This window comes from Suillus subalutaceus, assembly GCF_016647625.1.
Source record: "Suillus subalutaceus strain FC151 chromosome Unknown DFJ58scaffold_226, whole genome shotgun sequence".
NCBI lineage: Eukaryota > Fungi > Basidiomycota > Agaricomycetes > Boletales > Suillaceae > Suillus > Suillus subalutaceus.
The window spans coordinates 27,857-43,485 of record NW_024540475.1 but is presented as its reverse complement, the minus strand read 5'-3'; the positions used below and the strand labels follow the sequence as shown (position 1 = coordinate 43,485).

The window sequence follows — 15,629 nt, the reverse complement described above, 5'->3', positions numbered from 1 at the left end:
ACTGCCAATAACTTAAACTGAAAAACCAGTTGGGTTCCGAGCAAGCGCACTCTCCCGACGCTCTACGTAATGTAAGCGTTAGATTAGATCGTTTTGCTTGGAGAGAAAGTGGCGGCCAGTGCAGTTTGCTGGATCCTTATACTAAGATGGCGTCTTGAGACTCTGAATGAAGAATTGACTTCGAGATCTAACAAAGATAAAATTGCATGAATAACAAATCTAGGCGACTACTTTCTGCCCCCACTAGCCATAGGATTCAAGGGAGCAGGCGTTGAAAGTTCAGTGGTTGAGCTCAACCCTGGAACAAAAGACGCCAACGGGTGGTCTGGATTCTCTGCAGATGAATCTGTAATATGACAGATGTTAGAGGCAATATTACCGTACCACAAATTAGTATACGCACTTGGTATGGATTTAAGGAAAGCAAATAATCGATCAACTCCTATGCCGCGGTCCTGCATATCTGCTAGAAATGTGGAAACATTATGATCGTCTCTGGATGCTGATTTTTGGACTTTTGATACTTGATTCTCCAGACTAGAATCTGCTGCGCGCTTAAGAGGAAGAATTGCGGGGGAGTCTTGGCATCCCTGAGATGTATTGACTTGCATAGTGTTCGCTTGCTGAAATCCTTCCTCCACGCTACCATTGACCTTAGAGGAAATGTGTGTTAGCTAACATTCTTAACTGGCATCTAATACCAAGCTCACCTGAGCTTCCAACTGCGCTATATCTCCCATCTTGGCCGCTACAATTGTGCTGGGAATAGGAGGAGACTTTGGTCGGTGAGATGCAGCTTGGCCCAAATTGTTCGGGATGTGGAGCTCCGCGTCCTGAGTATTCTTCCCGGCCTTAAATTAGGATTGGAGAATGTGGAATACCGTGCTCACCTGAGCTTCCAACTGCATAACACTATCTCCCCTATCAGAATCCACAATCATGCTGGGAGCAGGAGGAGAGTTCTGTTGGGGGGACGCTGCTTTGGCCAAGTGGTTCTGGACTGGGAGCTCCTGAGTATGGTTGGCAGCATTAGATTGGGATTTAAGAAAAAAAATAGGAGAGCCTCACTGAAGCGCTCAACTGTGAGTTTCCAAAGCTGGGAGGGGCAAGAGACTTCGCTCTGGGTTTTTCAATTGCGAAGTCTTCATTAACAGGTTTAACTGTTCGTTTCTCTTGTAACCTTCCTGAAGGCTGGTCAGCTCCTTTACCTTGTGCTTGGCCTCCTTTCTTCTTTGAGCCCACTTTTGGCGTCTTGGACTTGGTTTTTTCCTTCTTATCATCAATCTCCGAAAGGGCGCCCATTTCCTCTGCTTCCTCCTCATCATTGAACAAAGAGCCTGCATGACGTCAAATTAGATTTTCACCCTCAGAGCGGAAGCAAATACACACGTAAACTGGGGGTGGCCCCTGTGAATGCATCCAGGATCACAGCTTTACTGAAGGAGATGTTATTCAGAAACACGTCCTGAGTGTCAGCCGCCACAATTCGGTAGATGTGGACGGTTTTTTGGCTGTGGAGGACGATAGATACGTCCAATCAGTTGTCCTTCATCAGTGGCAGACCAGAGGGAATCCTACAGTTAAGATGCCTAAGCGTCAGAAAAAATAGCCAATGAAATGGTAGGAGAATGCGGACCACAATTATCAATATGTTGGCACAAGGTAAATTGAGACCTGTGAGCCCAACGTTGGAGATTATTAGAACACGAGGACCATCACGTCCACTGCTTTTGAATTGCGCAATTACATCAGTTCTGGTGGACATTGACAATTTGCCATAGATCTGTAAAGTTGGGATGCCGTTAAGCTCTAGAACCTGCCATTCAAAAAGTTCAACGTCACTAGATGGTTAGAAAAGCAAATCATGATGATTAAATACCTTGAGCACCTGCGTATAGCTAGAAGGGAAAGCACAGTAGACGATAATTTTATCGCAGGGCACAGAGTCAGCCACGCCTGCAGTGACATCAGGATCAGCAGATGATACTACTAGTACGTCATCCACAACTTGTAGAGGGAGACGTCCATCCTGCGCCTGATGCCAATCAATTACTTGGGCCAGAACATCAAGTTTTCGCGATGGATCCTTCTTCCATTCATCCAAATTGGAGGGATTTGCCCATGGATATCCTGGGTTGCAGCTAGGGTGCAATAAAGCTCTGCGGACGCGCATGTAGAAATCCTGGAGAATTTTGATTGGTAAATGCTTGAATAAGAAGGCATGAAAAATTGTACCGAGCCTGAAGCAAACTTCGCCGCTCTTGCACCACCTTCCTCAACCAAATCCTTAGCAATGCGTTCAAGATTGTCTACCTCATGGCCATACAGCTTCACAAGCAGATTATGCTCCTGAAATGGAGCAAGGCCTGAGATCCTGACGCCACGATAGTCAACAGACAAAATAGTGCGCCGTATGATAACACCCGAAAATCTCTCTCGGATGATGCTGATCCAAGTCAGCATCTGACTACGGTACAGACTGGGAACGTCAACGTCAGCATCCCCCTTTACTGTTCCCATGATTATCTTGGCAATGCGGTCGCCTTGTTTAAAGCGCTTGCGATCCTTAGCAGCAGCAGCGCGCAATTGACGGACCATTTTTAAGGCCTCATGGTCGTAAGAGCTGCCAAATAGCTCCAGACCCAGGCATCTTCCAATGTTCCATACGTCCTGCACAAATGAAGGAGAAATTGAGGTTAAAAACGGAATGAGATGATAAAATTATATGAACGTTGGTCACTCACCAGAGGTCGGGAGGTGATTGGCGTGGCTGTCATAGCCACCACAGCATGACATAGCAAGCGAAGGCAAAATATGGCCCAGTAACCCTTTTTGATATTTCGGTAGTTATGGGCCTCGTCCACCAGGCCCAATAAGAAATCTCGCCCATAAGCTGTGCTGGGGGCATCCATGGTATAATTCGTCTTCTTTCGTGGGTGTTGGGTTGGGGTAAGATTATTGGCCTCAAAAATGCGGTCGCAGTCAGATTCTAAAGCCTGAAGGCAAGTAAAAATGTTGAGCTTCACAGACTGAAAATAGAATTGTATCCATACTTTGGGCGTTGTGATGATGATTCGCCGCCCTTCCGGCTGCTTTGACCTGCTCCATATGTCTTCCCACCAAGTTCTCCGACTGCTCCAGGTAGTCAGATAGGGTAGAACGTCAAAGGCGCCCCGTTGAAGAAATCGATGCAACTCAGAAGTAAACTGGGGCACAAGATTTGCTGGGATAACGAGCATCACTGGAAGATTTGGAATGTTGGGAGCGTTCGTTCTCCACTGCTTCCCAGCTAATTAAATTTAGGTTAGATCTGCAATGCTAGGGGAACTTTAATGCAGAGGCATACCTATTTTACCTGGAAAGCAGTTGTGCATGGTATAAAATTCGCGATAAAATGAAAGTACGGCAATTAAGGCCGTGACTTGGATTGTTTTACCTAAGCCCACTTCGTCCATGAGCAGGACGGGCATTCCACCAAAGGCATTCTTGACCATCTTTATGAGACCAACCAACTGATGCCAACGGAGAGCCAGAGGTTCTCCATTTCTTTTAACCAGGTTTGACCGTCCTCAGACCAAGCATCACAATTCCCATAGGGATCTTGAAAAAGGTTAAAGAACGGTATTTGCTTCTCTGGAAGTCCAAGGATTGTCCATAGGGCATCCTCAGACATACTATTATATTCCTCTACGCCTTCGGACCACTGATAATCACAGTCACTGGTGGCATCAGGGTCAAACTCTGGTATTGGTTCTGGTGGCGTGGCATTGGGATCGCAAAGTTTCAACTGGTCATGGATGGACGCAGTGAGTAGAGATATGTCCTGCAGAGTGGCAAGGAATGACAGGGCTTGACGTAGGGGCTTAGGTAGACCTATCTCCAGAAAAAGTAAGAAAATTGGCACCAAGATAAGCTGAGGTTAATAACGCACGGCACTTGTTTCCATCCTTCACATCTATCCCTAAGCCTTGAAGAAGGTCGCTAAGCGTTTCCTGCTGCTCTGAAAGCTGCTTCAACGACTCGTGATCCCCATATCGAGTGAGGATTTTGGTAAGTCCTTCCACGTCCTTCAGCCAGGTTCTAATGCCTTCAGCATCCAGATGTTGGCTTTGCTCTGCCATCGACAAGAATTCTGGATAAATAGTATTAGATATCAGAAAGGCCTAGTGTAGAAAAGCTCGCCTTTCCAAGTCTGGTCTACTTTGGTCTTTAACTTTCCAAGTCGTCCTCTTTCACGTCCAATAGACTTCCTATTCTTGGCCCAATGGTGGGCCATGAGGGCGTCCAGGAAGCGCCGGACTGGCTCCTTAAGGGCAATACCATCCTCGGTAAAAGATTCAGGGCCAAAAAGCGCTTCTGCAAGGCCAGAGTATGCAAGTGCAACCTGTGAGGTGGCGAGATCTGGTAGCTAATTGAAATAGTCAATCAGGGCATGGTACAGGGACCAAAGTAAATGAATCTCACATTGGCCACCTTGAGACGCTTCATAACTGAATATGGGTCCAGGCCGCGTTCAGCCAGCACAGTGTCAACCGTACTGTTTATTTTCCAGTTTGACCAATTAGCATGACAATAGTCCAGCCAATGTTGTCGACCTTGGTTGTTGTTATCAGGGCGACCCTTTTTGATGTAATCCACTTGGGCGGCATCATCAACAGCCCAGAAATTGCAGGCGAATGTCAAGACCGCCTGATGGACCTCATGGGATTTCCAAGCGCTGGGAGTGTCCTCATTTATCGTTACGGATAAGGGAGTTGAACTAAGCGTAGTGCGATGCCGCCATACTGGCCAACACCAGGGAATATTGCCAGCATCAGGACGCCCTACAGACTCGGAGTCCATCAAAGAATCTGCCTGTTCGGCATGACAAGGGGCGCTGAGGGCCAGAAGAGCACCAGGCATAGTAATGGTGGGCATTTTTGGCTGAGGAAGAGATGGGTTGTGGTTGGGGGGAGGAAGCGTCCAGACATTCCCTTTACATATAGTTTCCTGGATCCTCTGAAATTAGGCAAGTACCCATGGGCCGGGAGCGAAATAAAATGTGCAGGGAGTCTAGTAAGAACTTGAAGGGTCAATAAACTTTCTGTCAGAACCCTGGATAATCAAACCAGAATTTACTCCGTCAGGACTCAGGCCCATCCCTAGCAGAACGTCGTAATGTTGCAATTTCCGAGCTCACCATCACATAATCACTGATGGTCCAGGATGTTCTCTGCGATCTCAGCTCTAGCGGTTGATGACACCCAGTTTCTGAGTAGGAATCACGATATGGTAGTATTCATGATGCTGGATGAGTACCTGGTAGATCGGCCTTATGATCAGTAGAATTCTAGCGACCTGCAATATTCCGTCAATAGATGCGACAAGTGAACTTAACATAACATAAACAGCACTGAGGCGAGGCCCTCAGTCCCCAACTCTCCTCCGCGGTCAAAATTTGAGGGTAGATTCTCACCATGCGTTACCAACATCAATCAAATGAAAATTTCATACTTAGTCGACTAAGTTTATGATCAACGGATCAGAACTTTCACGGACATCATAAACTGTTGATTCGATCAGCTAATCCTCGCAAACAAGAAAAGGAAGCCCATTGGGCAAATTCTGACCGAATACCCACTACCCATGCTATTCAAGTTCATTACCACCAGTTCAGGTGCTCCACTCCATGAACTTAAATGAAAGCAACCCTCACGATTAGCCTGAGCATAATTATGCTTGCTTGGCCAGAGTACTTAGTAATTAGTAATCCAGTGGACTGAATTTCAATTTCACCGTCGGGTGATTGGCCGTCCTTCTTCGGAGCTCGAATCAATGCAACTGGAGGCGCCGAGTCAAGATGCCAAGCAGACGGTGAAATCAGCGCGATCTGTAACGGCACATACTAGATACCGGCTCTCCAAAAGGAGCGGGCATGAAAGGGAGAAAGACCAGCCTGAGGATCTTAGTATTACGGAATGCCACCTCTTGTACTAGTTCGTTAGGATGGTACAGAGACTTAGGTATAGTGAGATGGTGACCCATGGAAGGGGGAACCGAGGTGAAAAACGCCCCCGGGTCATTAAAAGAGGCAATGCAAGATTTGCGTCGTCTCTTGCGACCAGCTCTGCATTCGTTTCTGCAGCATCTAGACCGGAACTGGACAGTAACTTCGCATCTGCAGGATGACTGGGTTCTCCATCTTTTTCTAGCATGCGGTGATTCGGGCACCAGCGACTCGGAGCGGTACCCTCGATGTCCTGGGATCATCAGATGAGCGTAAATGGCGAAATTAGCGGAGATGGCGAATTTGAGAGGGCGCAGACTGACAGCACACCTACTTGGCGAAGGGAAAAAGGAAGCATGGTCCTTCCTGATATATGATATGTGACAGTGACGGGGGAGTATGATCTCAGATCGTGTATTTGAGAAACCCTTGCTCGGGCTCTTTCGCGCCTCTACTATCTAGTGCGTCGGCCACTCCCCGATGCTTGTTAACGCGTGATCTTCTCCGTCTCTATCCTGGCTCACCTTCACAAACTTGTGATCAAATTCTATTCTGACCATTCTATCCTCGGCCAAGAATCCCTGTCACGCGAAGATTGCCTAGCCGCAGGCGGATGCTGTGACTTGTATCACGCCCCGTTTGAGGCGCTCAGATAGTGAGGATGCCACAGATTGGCGCTTTGGCTGCGGTTTGGGAAGGGTTCTTGGTACGGAGGCACTGGTTGGGGGGCCCATGTGAATATCTGAGCAGGGTATAGACGTGGTTGTTATAGTCTATGAATTTATATGTCAGATCATGAATAAATGGTGCGTGCACGCCTTACAGGTGATTGAACGAACTCCACTTGCGCAGCATTAGGAAACATTAGTTGCGCGCTTGAAGTCGCATCCTGGGCATTTGTGATTGCTGAGCTGGCGTCGCTAAACAAGATCATGACGCTGATGCTCAGATTTAATAAATGCCTGCGTACTTGTATTCTTGAGCTGTGGCTTCACCTTCAGCCCGGACAGGATATACGATTTTGGTCGAAACCTCATAGGAACTTTGGATCAAGTCTTGGAGTCGGACTACATAACGCAGTCGACACAGTCGAACCCTTGGCAAGATTCAACACGTACGTTGCAGGTCCTCCTCAGTGAAAAACTTCAAGAAAGGAATCACAGCGTGAATTAAGGTCTGGTATATGTCCATCACGGGTACTGCTGACGATTCTGTTTGGAGAAACGTTTCGTAAAGGTCTAATGGGCAACGCGTCCAATACAAGATGAACAAATAGAGCAAGGAACGATGCATCTACGTACCTCAAGGAGCAAAACGATCTAATCTAACGCTTACATTACGTAGAGCGTCGGGGAGAGTGCGCTTGCTCGGAACCCAACTGGTTTTTCAGTTTAAGTTATTGGCAGTATTTACATACTCGTTGACGCGAGCCCGTTTGCAAAATCTTCGCGTTGGCGACAACGGCAGCGTGTGGACGAGAGCTAGCGCTCATGATAAAGTCGTTGGGCGCTGATGAAGCCGCAGAAAGCTGTTGGGCTATGCCAATTTGAAATATTCAAAAGCTGAGATGACCGACCTACATGTCGTTGTTATAATTATCATACGTGGTAAAGGAGTTCAAGTTGCCTATCCCCGGCCGCAACAAAGGCAAACGGACAATGTTGAAATCCAACAACTGGTGGGCCGTGGCTTAGATCTGACGCTCTACGCTAGTACTACTTAATTACCGATTAGTGCATCTAGTATGTGCTACCCTCCGCATATTCGCAAGTTTATTCCTAAACAAACCCCATTCATGTATTCTATCAATTTCTATGTTAATGTTTGCGTGCGTTGGCGTCGCGTCGTCGGCAATCACAGCCATTCCACAGTCTACATAATGAAATCAATCTTGACTCTGGCGAGACGAGGCGACAGGACCTACTGGAGGCTTGGAAGATATATCGTAAGTGACACGATCAATCCCATTCACTTCGTTCGTGATGCGGGACGATATCCAACGTAAAGCTTTGGGAGGAAACGCATACCTGAAAAATCAAGTTAGCATTGAACAGGATCAAAAAGCTCACCGATCAGCGGTCATGAAGTCTTCCGACGTCACCGCTCTCAGAGCAATTACCTGTAAAATACGTTGACGCAGCGAACAAGAGAGAATGTTGTCCTGCAAACCTGCTTATATGTGCGCTTGTCACCCATCACGCCGATAGCTTTCACAGGAAGCAAGATGGCCGTGGCCTGGCTGATTTGATTGTAGAGATTCGCCTTGTGAATCCCCTCGATATAGATACGATCCGCTTGCTGCAGGATCTTCACTTGTTCGCGTGTGACAGGACCCAAAATCCGAATAGCCAGACCGGGACCTGGGAAAGGATGACGTTGAACCAAAGGCGCTGGTATTGACAGGAGTCTTCCAAGCGCACGGACTTCATCTACATGAAACGGTCAGTGCAATAGGCAATACAGGATTCCCTTGACCAGACCTTTGAAGAGCTCGCGTAGGGGTTCGATTGACGTCCTTGAGAAGCCCACCAACATTGTGATGCGTCGTGGTGGTCGCGCTAGGGCCCTTAAAACTGATGCTCCCGATAACATCTGGATATAGGGCTCCTTGCAATAGCCATTCGATCTTCCCCTTTGCCTGCGCTCCGTTTTCTTCCTTCTCGGCAGCTTCCTCGATCTTCGCTGCTTCCGTCTCGAAAACACCCCATAATCTTGCGTTTCTGTTCCGGATTCTCGACATCATCAAGTCGCATCTGCTACAGTCAGGTTGACGCCCAGATCTTTATTCAACTTGTTGCGCTTCGTTGAGACAAAGCATGCCGTTGTCCACCATAATCTGACGCGCGAGTAAGAGTAAGTTATGAAAAGAACGTGGTGTGCGCCTGTCGCCGATTGCCTCGCGCATTAACTTGGCTGTGACTGTGCTGTCAACACCTCCGCTGACTACGCCGATCACGCGGCCTCTCGGACCACATATCTCACGGATGCGAACGATTTCCTGGCCAATAAATTCCTCCTGCAATGCAGTGAGCATGACAAATAAACGCAACGCAGTAATTACTTCACCATTGTCCAATTTGGTCGGCATTGGCATATATTCAGCACAGATCGACCAATGAGCTGCTTTCCTGGCGGGGAATGCGTCGAATGCCATGAAGCGACTTCGAGTTATGTGCGATGGCAGTATAAGGAAGCGGCGTTCGTCCGTCCGATGACATGGAAGTCGGGAGGCATAACGGACAGTTGATCGCCGTGTGACATCCAGACCTTATCAAAAGTCAACTTGGCTTTCGATAGACGAAACGAAGACACGCACCTGCATCTGATCGCCGAGTCCTTCAAACAGGGCGTCAACAGAGCTTACCGATTCACTAGACCTGCTGATCTGAACTTCTGCAAGTCCGTATTCGCGATGATCGCATTTTGCTACCCGTCCCTTGTGATTCCAGCAGATCTCCTGTATCTCGCGTGAGTTAGCGCCCAAGAAGATGCTCGAGAAAACTAGACCTGGAAGGCATAGCGCATGCCAAGGATAGGGACGCCCAGAGTGTAGATACCAGGGTACACGTGTGGTGCATCGTCGTCGTACGCAGAGTATGGATATCCGGAGAGGATGATCCCTAGAATTTTGCGTCAGAAACGCTGCATCACATGAGCGAACCTGTGGGCTTGAATTTGAGATCTGCCAGCTTTGACGTACAATGAATAAGCTCTGCGTATACGTTCAATTCGCGACATCTCCTTGTTATGAGGTGACTGTAATACTAGTAAGCCGACGCTAATAGTCAATACGCGAGACGATTTGAGTTAGAACGCAGATCCCGAACCTGTGAACCGAAGTAAAGAATGAGGATGGTATCGAACTGATCGTGTATTTCGGCCATGTTTTGTGATTGAGGACTCTCAAGGCAGACTTGACGGAGAGTGGCACGATCTCTGTCGAGGAAGACCGTCTTCGAGAAGCCATAGGCACCCGTGGGAAACTTCGCGTTTCTGGCAAACGCCCTGTTCTGAACTTCTGAGCTTGCGCTTTTGTACGACACCATATTGTAACGCCGCTTGATCACGCGCAAGTCCCCAACGTTGCAACTCCCATCTTACCAAGAAAATATTTATCGATGCATCACTGCAAGATATCAAGTCACGACGGAGAAGCCGCGTGTTTTTTCTCCATGCCCTTGTCATAAATATCCTGACCATCCCGTGCAAGTCGTGAACCATACATATCCCTTTATTTATGAGATGCACTACATATTTCGTGAGCCAGGAGTCTGTCATTTGACCCTAGAAGCTGATTTATCTGATGTGAACGGTACCCACTTGTCTCCCAGTTGATCAAGGAGAACAATCCAGAATTTGGTGAGCTATCATACCAACCCTGTGTTCTCGCGCTGAAGCCTTCAAATAGATAATATGTATCTCGACTTCAATGGAATCATTCACAACTGTGATTGATTATTTGAGATGCAGCGTAGACTGGCGTGTTCAACTTTCGTTTTGAGCTCGCATCCAAATGATGAAGATGCGCACTTTAGGATGTCCGAAAAGCAAATATTTATTGCAGTAGACGGCGTGGCACCCCGGGCAAAGATGAATCAGTAACGAAGTCGACGGTTTCGCGCTGCCAAGGAAGCAAAGGAAATCAGAGAGAAGGCTGAGTCGAAAGGAGAAGAACTACCAGATGAGAAGGCCTTTGATAGTAATTACATTACGCCAGGTGCGTTCTGCGTCGTTTCATATGGCATCATATCATTTATTCCGTCTTAGGCGCTCCTTTCACGGTCAGGCTATCCGCGCAGCCATGATACTTTGTCAACAAGAAGATTACCGAAGATACTAATTGGCGTGGCGTGCAAGCTGTATTATCCGGTCATGAAGCACCGGGTGAAGGTGAACACAAGATCATGGAATACATTCGACCACCGAGAGCCTGATTATAACCCGAACGTGCGGCATTGTTTGTACGGTCCTGATGCCGATCTCATCATGCTTAGCCCTCTGAGTCATGATCCACACTTCTGTCTCTTGCGAGAGCAAGTAAAGTTCGGGCCTGCCGCGAAGAGGAAGGGTAACGTCAGGTATTTCGTAGTTTTTGTGCTAGGCAGATTAACTGAACGCCGGCGCAAGTCTGGAGAACCTCGACTTCTACCTTCTACATCTCTCGCTAATGCGTGAATACTTGGACCTCGAGTTTCGTGATATAGAAGACGTTCTTGCATTTGATTAAGCCTAGAGCGAGTCATCGATGACTTCATTCTCCTGGCCGTCTTCGTCGGAAACGATTTTTCTACCTAATCTTCCAGATTTACACATCCACGAGAACGGACCGGAACGCCTGTTTGATGCGTACAAGAAAGTTTTCCCGTCGCTGGGTAAGTCCTGAACTTTCATTCTTTCGCACATTGGCTTAGCGACTGTTTCAGATAAAACGAGGGTGGGGTCATTAATACCAGCGACTGCAGGTCGTCCTGAACGAAACTACTATATGGGAGCGAGAGATCTTTGAGAAAGAATACGCGGACTCGAATTGGTTCAAGGGAAAGCGGAGCAAACGCGTCCAAGAAATGAAACTTGTGCGCAAGCGTGTCAAGCTTGGTACAGTTCTCCGCTCTTCCTGTCGACAACCAACAATTAATCCGTGTTAGTTCTTACACGCTTTCAACGAGACATTTTCGATCAAGTACAGCAGTTTGTCTTGCAAAATCGTCAGAGTACCGAACTGCAGCACTGGGTAACTTCAGTTCTTCTTCTAATACAGCGTCTCACTAGCTGGTAGAACAACATCGCCGGGAATGCAAACTTTTCAACTGTATCTTCTCAACGTCAAACATGCGACGACTCCACGTATACGGTACCCTCGCGTCCAAACTTCCCGCCTGTATGTACCATGATCTTGCACTCACGCATATTCCATTGACCTTCCGTGCAAATAGATCGTTGTCCTCCCATGGCTACCTCGCTGCGCCGGATGTCGAATTGTTGGGGCCATCAAGTAGGTCGCAACGTTTCCGTGAGTTAAAAAACATTGATCTTTATCGTTGCAGCGTCATGGGTTAGAGCTTAGGTTTGAGACCGCCCAAAGTCGAACATGATCATCCTTTGAACAGATCCACTCGTTCTGATGCGACCGACCCCATATATCCGAAGGCGATGTTATACGACGTTGTCGGCAACCACTGACAGAACTAAGCATTCAAGACTGCGAGATTGTCGAGGCTCCACTAGACTTGACGCTTGGCGATTGGGACTGGTTGACAGGTATGTCGCTTGAGGCTATATTCTACACAGCCGCGCCGAACTCGGAACAGTTTGGTCGACAGCTCATCGACAACATGAAGTAAGTCATTGATCGTCCTCCAGTATGTAAACGCACGGACTGATCTGCGTCTAGAATCGTTGATCACGTTCAAATCAGTGACGCTCTCCACAACGTCTGCAAAATGCGTGGTCATCACAACGATTTACAAACCCCGCTAATCAGCGTCGTTCAGACTTGCTTCTGGAATCACCAGTTCTAGACGCCTACTCAGGAGCATAAATTTGTATTTTATTCACGGGCTTGAAAACTGAATCGTTGCTACAGATTCAACAAACTAATGACTTGGACTTAGCGCCTCGTAGGTTCATTGTACGTCGAGATTACTTCCGTCCTGGAGAAAGAGCTTTTTCTTTCGCTCTTCTCAGATGCGAAACGCTAGTTCAGCACATACATTGACTTTGGAACGGGTTTGAACAGCGAGGTCGCGTTGGATCTAACCATTAACGTTTTTCCAGGAGACCATTTCAATACCTTCAGTTGGTGAGTCCTTTGGGCTCTTACCTCGCATGATTTTCAAGTTCCCGCAGGCTCACTTCGCATGGGGCAAATGGCTTGCGACTCAAATATTGTACTCCGGAGCAAGACTAATGGAAGCCGATTTTGGGGCTCTGACAGAGTTGGGATCCGTAGATTCTGCAGTAACGTCGCGGAAGATGCTATCCAAATGCCCCCATATTTTCGACCGCGAATGCGTCGAACGGTATCTAAACGCAGCCGGAGACATCATGGTCAGTTTTTTCCTTTTATTAGAGTATTCTTCGGTTCTAAATTTATTCTAGCCCGACGGTCTATCCCGTTCGCCACCTTGCCCTTGTCATCGACCTCGACTCAGGCTCCGGCGCCCTGAAACTTGAAGTAGACGTTCTTTCTACTCGATGAGACTACTCAATCTTGTGTGGCAGTCTTCCTCCAAAACCGAGGCGCTTGTTCTAGTCTTCACTTCCGAGATCCCTCTAGATCCTGTTACTCAACCAACTGGAGGCGAGGCGAACACAATTTCCGAGAGCTCCAGTCAGCAAACCTTACCCATTGGAAGCTGATTTCCAGCATTGGACGTATCGCTGAAGGCGCCTTAGGGCCGATCTCATCAGCGAGCGGTAGTGAAGTTCTCAATCTCTACTTTGGCTGATCCACAATGAGTTTTATCCGCCTTTATGAGTCGTTACTAATCTGCCCTAGCACAATCTAACCATACTCCAAACGCCATCTATAACAACGAGAAAAATTAAATCACCTCTTCTTAGAGCGGAGTCAGTTGGGAAGCCGATTACGCGGGCGATCCGGTAATGGATTCCATAGCGTTGCGTGAGTGGTCTGAGGTCGTTGAACTTTCGAGATCATTGCAGGATTTAGAAGCCTCAGTTAGTAAGTCCACTACCGAAGTTCCTCCCGCGTACCAGGATGACGAGATCCCGATAGTTATCACTGCTCTCCTGAGAGCAAATTCATGACCTATTTGCATCCATCGCTCAGAACTTTGAAGATCCTGCTCCGATAACTCGATTTCTCGCCGCTGATTTGGAGGACCGGGCCTATTCCATAACGATCTCAGCGCGCAAGCCAGCACCCTTCGTTCCGATTTTAAACATGCGGTAGCCTCGAGGTGCGCTCAAGAAGGTTTGTAATGATCAATCCTTTGTCGCTGAGGTCGTTTCTAACCTAACGAGCGAATGCAGGATTCGCCGAGGCTTGCGGCTGAGTACTCCACGTTTCTCGCGTGCCAACTGTCCACTACATTACTCTTATCCTGGAAGGGGTCGAGAGTCCTGATGACGTTATCTCGGATACGCAGGAGTGGTTGCAGGCACTGTCTGGCTCTGAGCCAAGCTGGATCAAGGCTCTGATTATCATTCATTCAACCGAGTCTTCACCTGCGTGAGAGTTCCGATTTCCGCTGGGCAAAACATAGTTGAGTTGACCATATTGGAACGATGCGTTGCAAAGGTGACAAAGACAGATTTGCGGGAGTCAAGTCTATCTAGCTCTGTAAGTAGAACGTTCACGACATACGTGAAGGATCCTGACTGTTTGGATAGGAACATGAGATACGTTGAGATAGAGAATGGAGGGGATGCGCACCATACATTCGTCTCTCTCCGAGGGACGAGAGCGTTTAGCTCATCGAAGATCACGCAGAGGGGATAGTACTACTCACAGAATTCTGTAAATAGCATGAAATGGACTCGTCAAAACAACTCGCTGTTGACTTGTCATTGTTACACAGAACTCTCGTCCGATCCAACCAGTCGCTCACATCTTGCAGCGCTTTACAACGCCCTTCTCTAGAAAAACCTACTGCGTACCGTTGAGCCGTACTCGGTGATAGAGATTGATTACGTCGTGAGGCCAAGCGCGTATTACATTTTCTCTGTGAAAAGTAGCTGATGTCGTGTTGCGGGCTATCCCAGACGATCTTGGACAAGGTGTTCATGGCGTGCTGGATCAGGAACGAGGGTGCCCGATCGTATTTGATGAGCTAGAAGCCGACGTACGTCCCCTCTTCCGGGTCCCATTCATTCCCTCCATGCTCATATTCTTTTTTCACAACGCGTGAGGTGCAACAATCGGGACTCTGGAGTAAGTTAGCAAGGTCATAGACTCGTATGCCCAAGTACGTCCGTTTATTTTTTTGTCCGCTTGTACACGCCCTTGAAAAAAGTTGTAGGTGCGCTTCTGTTTCGTCCTTACTTGTGCTGATCGCCTTAAGGCAGTAGAATGTATGTAACGCGCAGCATTCTATGAGATATTTTAATGTTGTTATATTTCACGTAGATCTATGACTTCACGAACTCGCAACTTACGCACCACCAAACCTATGCGTACTGTCTTCCCCGACTTTCATTAAGCAGGCCGATGGATATGCCAAGTACACCGAAAATGCGGTCTTAGTTGCAACTAACCTACGTTCTCCCGCTTCAGAGTAGTATACGTACCAGCTCCTTTCTAAAGCTAACGATGACGCATGCTACGCCAACATCCAGCGAATCCCACCCTAAGCCCACTCAGACGACCGCGGACTGCTGAGGACGAAGCCAGCAAACCTGCGGTTTCATCCCCATCCGTACCAGCGACAGCAACGATGACGCCCACACCAGACGAATGCTGGTTCTCAAACATGTCCAACCTCGTGTCTAGCCAGAAATGGTTCTTCGGCGCTATCGGCGTAGTAGTGTTCTTCTTCGGAGATGCCGGATGAGCATCGAGTGTACGGCTGCTTCTTGTCTGCTCCCGGTGACTAGACTGGATGTATATCATGTCTGTATGTTCTACATCGGTCGACTGTACTACTAACCTCATTAGCATCTTAATTCACACCCTTCTCCT

The 15,629-nt window shown here is 47.8% G+C and overlaps 4 protein-coding genes across 4 annotated transcripts; 1 reads left to right on the top strand and 3 right to left on the bottom strand.

Moving 5' to 3' along the window:
• Nucleotides 1-227: 227 nt before the first annotated feature.
• On the bottom strand, nucleotides 228-4,917 carry DFJ58DRAFT_735704 (P-loop containing nucleoside triphosphate hydrolase protein; the record flags this gene model as incomplete). Its single annotated transcript, XM_041386679.1, has 17 exons — nucleotides 228-346; nucleotides 404-653; nucleotides 711-842; nucleotides 891-1,010; nucleotides 1,069-1,337; nucleotides 1,390-1,511; nucleotides 1,564-1,574; nucleotides 1,637-1,816; nucleotides 1,880-2,182; nucleotides 2,236-2,670; nucleotides 2,745-2,996; nucleotides 3,054-3,289; nucleotides 3,347-3,485; nucleotides 3,524-3,873; nucleotides 3,932-4,132; nucleotides 4,237-4,408; nucleotides 4,465-4,917. 17 exons carry the CDS (start codon nucleotides 4,915-4,917, stop codon nucleotides 228-230), a joined length of 3,744 nt encoding a protein of 1,247 aa, XP_041236355.1.
• Nucleotides 4,918-7,840: 2,923 nt separating this feature from the next.
• On the bottom strand, nucleotides 7,841-9,870 carry DFJ58DRAFT_868470 (uncharacterized protein; the record flags this gene model as incomplete). The annotated part of the gene is made up of 12 exons (XM_041394236.1): nucleotides 7,841-7,858; nucleotides 7,911-8,013; nucleotides 8,056-8,105; nucleotides 8,156-8,415; nucleotides 8,467-8,476; nucleotides 8,499-8,678; nucleotides 8,778-9,002; nucleotides 9,203-9,253; nucleotides 9,303-9,443; nucleotides 9,494-9,606; nucleotides 9,648-9,750; nucleotides 9,814-9,870. The coding sequence occupies 12 exons, from the start codon at nucleotides 9,868-9,870 to the stop codon at nucleotides 7,841-7,843; spliced, it is 1,311 nt and encodes a 436-aa protein (XP_041236354.1).
• A 529-nt stretch (nucleotides 9,871-10,399) lies between these two features.
• DFJ58DRAFT_719319 (XRN 5'-3' exonuclease N-terminus-domain-containing protein) lies at nucleotides 10,400-11,281 on the top strand (the record flags this gene model as incomplete). The annotated part of the gene is made up of 7 exons (XM_041384603.1): nucleotides 10,400-10,433; nucleotides 10,509-10,558; nucleotides 10,616-10,703; nucleotides 10,754-10,767; nucleotides 10,807-10,876; nucleotides 10,914-11,054; nucleotides 11,220-11,281. The coding sequence occupies 7 exons, from the start codon at nucleotides 10,400-10,402 to the stop codon at nucleotides 11,279-11,281; spliced, it is 459 nt and encodes a 152-aa protein (XP_041236353.1).
• A 3,500-nt stretch (nucleotides 11,282-14,781) lies between these two features.
• DFJ58DRAFT_735699 (uncharacterized protein) lies at nucleotides 14,782-15,560 on the bottom strand (the record flags this gene model as incomplete). The annotated part of the gene is made up of 3 exons (XM_041386678.1): nucleotides 14,782-14,877; nucleotides 15,239-15,297; nucleotides 15,347-15,560. 3 exons carry the CDS (start codon nucleotides 15,558-15,560, stop codon nucleotides 14,782-14,784), a joined length of 369 nt encoding a protein of 122 aa, XP_041236352.1.
• Between the last annotated feature and the right edge of the window lie 69 nt (nucleotides 15,561-15,629).